The sequence below is a fragment of the Cajanus cajan genome, chromosome 1 (assembly GCF_000230855.2).
Source record: "Cajanus cajan strain Asha chromosome 1, NIPB_CcT2T_4, whole genome shotgun sequence".
Classification (NCBI taxonomy): Eukaryota; Viridiplantae; Streptophyta; class Magnoliopsida; order Fabales; family Fabaceae; genus Cajanus; species Cajanus cajan.
The window spans coordinates 29,347,293-29,355,178 of record NC_138517.1 but is presented as its reverse complement, the minus strand read 5'-3'; the positions used below and the strand labels follow the sequence as shown (position 1 = coordinate 29,355,178).

The window sequence follows — 7,886 nt, the reverse complement described above, 5'->3', positions numbered from 1 at the left end:
ATGATCATGAAGAGCATAGGTCTAATAAGCACCTCCTCTAGTCTCCTAACCATAGACCTAGTTAAAGGCCCAATGGTCTTCAAGTATGTAGCCTCCTTGGATAGTCCTCCACCATCTTCCCTTTTAATCAAATAACAAAAGCATCATTAAATAAAATACATTTCATAAAGTTACCTTCAGAATACTAATCAAAATAATAATCATAAAATTATGTATCGTGCATAAAATATAATTTATATAATAGGTTAAATAATATTCAGAACTCTAAAATAAATACATCAAATATTAAAATAATTTCTAAATTACTATTTATTATAAATTATGAAATCTAGGGTGTTACAAATTGCATCTTATACTTCGTCTGATTTGTATTTTGCAAAAATATTTTTCTTTAGAAAAATGTTCTGTTTGCTATCATTAAAATATGAAACCTATAGGGATCTATAATCATCCTTTGACCAAACATATAGGTTAACCTATTTATATTGCATCACATAAGCTTACTATCTCTAGCCAACATAAAACAAATGATTAATAACAAAACAGGCAAAACTAGTTATGTGTATGTACCATGCTCTAATTTGTCATACAAGTCTCCTCAAACTTCAAACCAAACAGCATACCTTAACACGAGTGAGAAATAAAATGATTTAAGCACAATTCATAACTTCTTCCTTCTAAAGAGCTCAGATTCAGGTGGTTTATATACTACCCAACTCACCCAGGTCAAGCTAGCTCTCTCCTGCTTGCTCATATTGGGTCAAAAAACATCATCATAAAATGAAATCCTAAGCTAACTCCTAATGGCTAGCAAAATATCTTAGCATGTGTATCTTTTAAGACATCATACAAAATTATCAAAAAATATAAAGATAAGATGAATTACATACATACATACTTATATATATATATATATATATATATATATATATATATATATATATATATATATGGGGGCACCAAGTATCATTCTATCTTAATCTCATTCTTAATCTAAATTTCTCTTCAACTTGACGTCAAAGTGTCTTTATAGATATTTTCACTATCACAGATATTGGAACAGTTAGGATACCATTCTCATTGTTGAAGCACTCGTAAATTTAGGTAAGAACAATAATGAAAATACATATATTAAACTATGTAAGAATAATTGATAATACTTATAATTTTAATTAAAGAAATAAATATTTTAATATTTACAATTAATTACACAATTAATCATATCATATCATTATAAATATATTTGTAAATCTATTCAAAAGTTTGAATGACGTGTTAATCACATCAAATACGTCTTGATATATGATTCTTCTTAAATATATGATTGGGATACTAACTATAATTATTTTTTTACATAAATAAGTCATTCATTATATAATAAATAATTATATAAATTATATTATTAAATAATCAATCAACATTAAACGTAATAAATTTTGTGATTATCAACATTTATATTATACAAATAATTATTATTTTTGTTTTTTATTATAAAATATATTTCTTGAACGCTACTTACAAAAATTTATTTCATATTGTAAAAGAATCAATTAACATTATAATATGCTAATGATGGGCGTTTCGTTTCTGTTTTTTTAGTATAAAATATATTTCACATTCAAATTTTAATTTCATTACGATGCCCAAAAATAATACGAATTTTTATTCAATGTCATTATTATTTTTTTATTCAGAATTTGGTGGACAGTAAAAAAATTATAAAAATAAAATATTTGACACTAAACCGAACATTTTTTCCTCCTGAATTTTAAATTTGGTGTCTCAATTAAATTTAGACATTTTGATGGACGACGATTTAAAATATAGATAACTAATTTAAAATTTTAATTTTAACTAGTAGTGAAGTGTATAAAATATTTATTATATATTAGTAGAGTTGATGCATTTCATGTCTTCAGAAAATTATTAATGTTTGTTATCAATGTTTAAAAGTGTTAACAAATTATCAATGTTTGTTAGATTAATTAGTGTTGTGTTTAATTCTCAAACATAAAAGTCTTGAGTTTAAATCTTATGTTCGTAAAAATAATTGATTTTTAATATTATTTTTTATAACTTAAAACTTTAATAATAAAATCATCTAAAAAATGTGTACACTAAATGGAGTAATCCCCTTTATTATGTTATAGATGATATAATTAAAATTTCTAGAATAAAAAAATATAATTCAAATTTATAAAAAAAAATTATATATAAAAAATAAATACTATATTTAAATATATAAATTATATTTAAAATTCGTATATATAAATGTTTTTAAACATATAAATTTTATTTTAGATTTATGATAAATAATTTGTATTATAACTACAAATTTATTTTTATTTATTAATTATTTATTTTAAAATATTAATATTTAATTTATAAATAATTATGATAAATAAAACTGAATTACATAATATGTTAAAAAATTCCCACAAACCATTTAACTAATCTCATGTTTAATTAAAGAACTATATTAAATGTAGGACTAAGATTTGATTTTTAGCTTGAACATGGGCGACCAAATTTACCATATACCAATTTACTCTTATATCCCTATATTAAAAGAAAAATTAAAAATTAAGGTAATTGTCCTTAATTATAAATTAGTTGAATGATAAATATTTAATTATATTTGATATCAATTAAAATAATAAAATAAATAAATAATATAAATATTTTTTATTGAATGATAAAAGAAAAAAAAGTAATATTCATTTAATTTGGTTTGATATAAAATTTTATGACATGATTAATAAAAAGAGTTAGACACATTATTTTTTATTTAATGTAATTATTAAAGCTTACTAGAAATTTTATTGATGCAAATAAATTAATTAGTGTAATAATTAAATATGTGTATATAATTATGATAATTGTATTAGTTATGATAATTACGATCGATATATTGTAATATGAATTATTAAAGAAGTTGTGATCGCTATATACTTTATTTGAGTAATAAAAATCAATTTTAAATGAATTTAAATAAAGTTAACTAGATTATTTGAAATTATATAATTAAATTAATTCAGTTAAAAATTTTAAATCAACGTTACAAAAGGTAAATGCTGAGGTTTTTTTTTAGATTTTTTATTTATTTATAGATATAACCTATACAGTGTATTAAAATTGATAATTGATAGTTAATCTGCATTCATGAAACGTGACTTTTATTGATTAAATATTATTTTAATATAAATAAAAAAATCTGAGAGTACTCATCCGTGTTCCAATTAAAAACAACTTATATTAAACCAAAATCAATATACATTTTGAATGATGTCATATTAAAAAATGTTATACAAGTTGTTAAAAATAAGAAGAAAACAGTCATTTACATTTGGTTGGATATTTAGAACTCACTACAACTTTTAAAACTAGCAAAAAAAAAAAAAAAAAACTTTTTTTGGTCAAAAATATTTTTAAATATCAAATTATATTTTAATTAAATTTAAATTTAATAGATAATTTCATTCACTACTTAACTCGTGCACGGGTAACCCACTCTACTATTTGTATATAGGAAAATGATAAAACTTCCGAATGAGATTCCAAAATAAATTCCGAATAATTAAAATAATAATTTAAATTATAAAATATTAAATTAAATAATTATTTTATAATAATTTTATTAAAAATATTAATTTTTTAATAATCGGAGGATGATTTGGATAAAAATTTCGGAGTCTGTAGCTGTACTCTTGTATATATGATATCCACCATTAATTTTCAAGTAGTGATATAAGTTCATCTCATTTTGGAATGAATTGAGGCAAAAATACGACATTGAGAGGAAAGGAAAAAAAATGACCGAGAAAAAAAATAATAGAATAAATATTGATGTGATGGAAAAGAAGAGAATATAAGAAGAAAATGAAGGAGAAAATGAGATGAAAGAAAAGTGAATATATGATGATAATTTCTTTAATTTATTATAATTTAAATATATTTCTAATAACTTAATTTTGAGATAAATTTGTTTTTATATCTCAAAATTTTAAATATGATGTCTTTAGTTATAATTTTTTTAATAAAAAAACTTAGTTTATTTCTTGAAAAACATCAATAACATTAAAATAATAATTTGAATCGATTATTTAATATCAATTAATGTGATTTCATCGATAATTATATTTGATGTGATGTTGTTTAATATAATATTTTCCTTCATAAGGTACTATTAACTTAGTAGACAAGTTGTGTAGTAAATTAAATAATAAAAAACTTTTATTTAAAAAATTCATTAGTGAGATTTAAATGGAGAAATTCTATGAAAAAATCAATAAAATAAGTTTTTTTTTTCCAGATTAAATGACTATACAAATCAATCTTACATTTAAAAGACAAAAACAAATTTACATCATGTTCCTTTTCTCATCGGAGAGTAAGATTATTACCGTAAATTACTCACGTTAACACTTTAATACATACATTAGGTTTTGTTTGTTTTTACGCTATCCATTCAACACCAATTGAAAATTTTAACCAAGTTGAAAAGTGTGTCAACGCAAAAACAAACACATTATGGTGAAGCATTTAACGTGATTTGACGGGTGGAAGCTCCTAGTTCCAAACAAGCATTTAATATAATTGTTTGATATTTCCCAATACAGTGAACACTGCAAAATTAGATCACAGAATCAACGGTCAAACGCATTTAAGAGCAACAACTCTTGTGGCCCTTACAAGCCATACATTCACCATCTGATCTATAATGCCAAGTGTATAAAATTCTTTATCAATTGAATCCTCAAAAGTATAAACTATAATACTGTCATCAACTAAAATAATTCATAAAAAATCATTAAAGTTGACTAAATGGTGAAACTTAAAATAACATATACAAAGTTTTAAATTCAACATTTGATATTATTATTATAATTTTGATAGATGAAAAATAAAAATAATTGAAAAAAATATAAATAGCACCTATAGATATACCAAAAAAATAGCACCTAAAATAATGTATGTACAAGATCCTACAAAAATAGAATCAAGGGTAGAGTGAGAAACAAGAAAGCCACTAGTGGGGGCCTCAAATAAGAGGACTTGGAAGGATTGATCTGAATAATGAAATTGCAAGTAGGTGTTGAAATATCAGTTGTAGTAACCTTTGCCAAACCATCAAAATTGCATGCCATGTAATCCTGATCCTGAGTCTGATAATACATGTTGAAAGCATACGAGGCATTCGCATTAGCATCCAAGTTGTTGCAAGAAGAGCCATATCCAAGTGAAGTGCAATCAGCAAAGGTGCAAGCATAGTTTATATTATCAGCAAGTTTGCTTAGATCCTTTGCATCAGGGTTTAACATGCACCACTGTTTATTAAGATAATCCACATTTTGTGCACCAACTAGTAACTTGTCTTGTCCCTTGCCAAAAAGATACATTTCAAACTTGGGCTTCCCATCGTACCTAAAAATCCCCCAGTGGCGTTCAAAGTTCCCTGGGGCAATGCTCTTGGCATCCTCATCAATAAGCCCAAATAGGTAAACATCCATGAACCCGGGCCTAAGTGGGGTCCCTTTGTTTGCTGCAAGCCTGGGGAGAAGCCCATTGTAGAACCTCAAAGCATTGGCCATATTAGCATTTTTGTCACCATCTGTGGGCCAACCCACTTCTCCTACCAAAATGGGCATGTCCCCAAAGCCCACTGCTTTGAGGGCTGACACCAAGGTGTCAAAGTTTGCATCAAAAACATTGGTGTAAGAAATGCCATTGTCAATTATGGGATTGGTGACACCATCAAAAAAGGCATAGTCAAAAGGGAAGTCGTCATTCCCATAGAGGCTCAAGAAGGGGTAAATGTTGACTGTGAATGGTGCACCATTTTTTGCCAAGAATTGCAGTATTTGGGTCATTAGGCCAGTTATGTCAGGCCTGAAGGTTCCTGCTGAGGGAACAGCATTGTTCTGTGGAGACTCGTACACGTCAGCATTTAAGGGCACTGTGACCTTTATGGAGTCTCCTAGGCCTGCCTCATTCAGGGCATTTTGAATGTTCTGTAATGCAGGAAGTGTGATATTCAAGAATGAACCATTGTAGGATCTCAAAAATGGCTCGTTCCCAACTGCTACATACCTGTCCATATTAACAAATGTTACTTATGGAACCCAAATTTAAACCAATGTACACAATTCATTGTAACAAAAATCATAAATTGAGAAAAGAATAAAATTCTAGGATAGGGCAATAGTTTTGTGAAGCTCAAGTTTATAAAATTTTGTAATGTCAATTCTAATTTTCAATAGTAAGTAATATTTTATTTATCCAAAATATTCCTTTTATGCATGTCTTTCAACATTCATTCAAGATCCAATGTTTTACACTTATTCAAGATGAGAAGGGAAGAAGTGAAATAAGCTTTCTCAAAATTATTTATTTTCAAAGGGTAAACTTTTGATTAATTTTCTTATTTGAAAAGGAATAATTGGCGCACGCGTCTAATACGTTTATCTAGAAAATAGGTCTAGTTAGTTGAATACGCCAATTAAAATCGACTCTTGAAACAGACCCACAAGAAGCCACACCACAAGTACCAATAAAGAGAATCTGTATTCAAAAGAGATACAACCTAAGTTTACTTTTACAAGTCTCCTCCAAAACGGTTTCAGTGCAAGCAAACTTACATAGATCCAACCATGAATTCACGTTTATAATGAAAAAGTTGTAACTGATAACTTCAGTTTAACGTGAAAATCACATCCAGAGTTGGGACCAAACACGTGCCAACATAGGCCACATCAATCCAAACTAACTAGTAAAACAAGAAATCAAATACACACTCAGATCAGATCCATCATTCAAACATTAAACAACTGATCACTTACATTTGATACCCCATCAAGATTAAAGTCACACACCCCACATTTAGAAAATTGACAACCTCAAGTGTTGATTAAAAACAAAACAAAACAAGAAAACAAAAGGTGAAAGCAGTAACTCACTTGATGTTAACTCCACCCCTGAAGTTGTAACGAGTAACATTCTTCTTCACCCACTGCAAGGCACGATCATAGTCATTCATCTCAGCAAGCAGGTTATTGGGAATTCCAACCATGACTTCAATCCCAGACCCAGCCAAAGCATCCATGCTAGACTCATATGCATCAAAAAGCTTCACCTTCTTAATCCCATTGTCCTTCAGCATTTGAACCACAGTGTCTGCATTCAACTGGTGCGTGGCTTGAGTCCCCCAATTCACCCCAAGCCCTTCCACACACCACCCCATCATCACAATCACCAAAACCCATCTCAAAAACCAACCTTTTCCCATCACCCCCACAAAATCAATGAAAATAACAAAAGGGTAGTGTTTATTTGTTCTTGAAGAGTGAGCGTGGCAATGAAAAGTGAAACTCACACGAAGAACGAAACTGAGTTGGCGAAAAGAGAAAAGAATTGTCTTGCGACTAAAAGTGATTCAATTTAATTATTTATAGGAAAAAATTCTCTATTGTACTTGAACGGTAAAAACTGCCAAAAGTTCTATTTTATTATATAACTAGTATTTTAACATAATGTTTTGGTAAATAAATTTACAGATTCAATATTTAATTATGTACAACTAAATTTGTATAAATATTAATATTATATTTAAGATTTATGTAAATATATATTTTTAAATATATTAAATATTTTTTAAATTTATGATAAATATTTATATTAATATTTTTAAAATGGATAATTTATTTTTAAAATATTAAAATTTATTTTATAGATAAATATTATTAATAAGCATTGAATTAAATTAAAAGTTAAAAGAATTTCTAAAGATCTTTTCAATAAAGAAAAATCTAAAAAATATTATTATACAAAATAACTATTTTTAATATATAGGGATGAATAAAAATTCCTTAAAAAATATTTTCATGTAA

The 7,886-nt window shown here is 26.5% G+C and overlaps 1 protein-coding gene across 1 annotated transcript; it reads right to left on the bottom strand.

The window, feature by feature from the left end:
• Positions 1-4,834: 4,834 nt before the first annotated feature.
• LOC109819057 (glucan endo-1,3-beta-glucosidase 8) lies at positions 4,835-7,643 on the bottom strand. Its single transcript, XM_020384642.3, has 2 exons — positions 6,957-7,643; positions 4,835-6,090 (listed from the first exon to the last, which is right to left on the bottom strand). The coding sequence occupies exons 1-2, from the start codon at positions 7,283-7,285 to the stop codon at positions 4,986-4,988; spliced, it is 1,434 nt and encodes a 477-aa protein (XP_020240231.1). The 5' UTR covers positions 7,286-7,643; the 3' UTR covers positions 4,835-4,985.
• Positions 7,644-7,886: the final 243 nt, after the last annotated feature.

What these genes read in the sequence shown, in the direction of transcription:
- LOC109819057 (XM_020384642.3), bottom strand. Translation starts at nt 7,285, where the DNA reads ATGGGAAAAGGTTGGTTTTTGAGATGGGTTTTGGTGATTGTGATGATG. An exon ending in AGGGGTGGAGTTAACATCAA is followed by an intron (nt 6,091 to 6,956) that starts GTGAGTTACTGC and finishes TAATATGGACAG; the next exon opens with GTATGTAGCAGTTGGGAACG.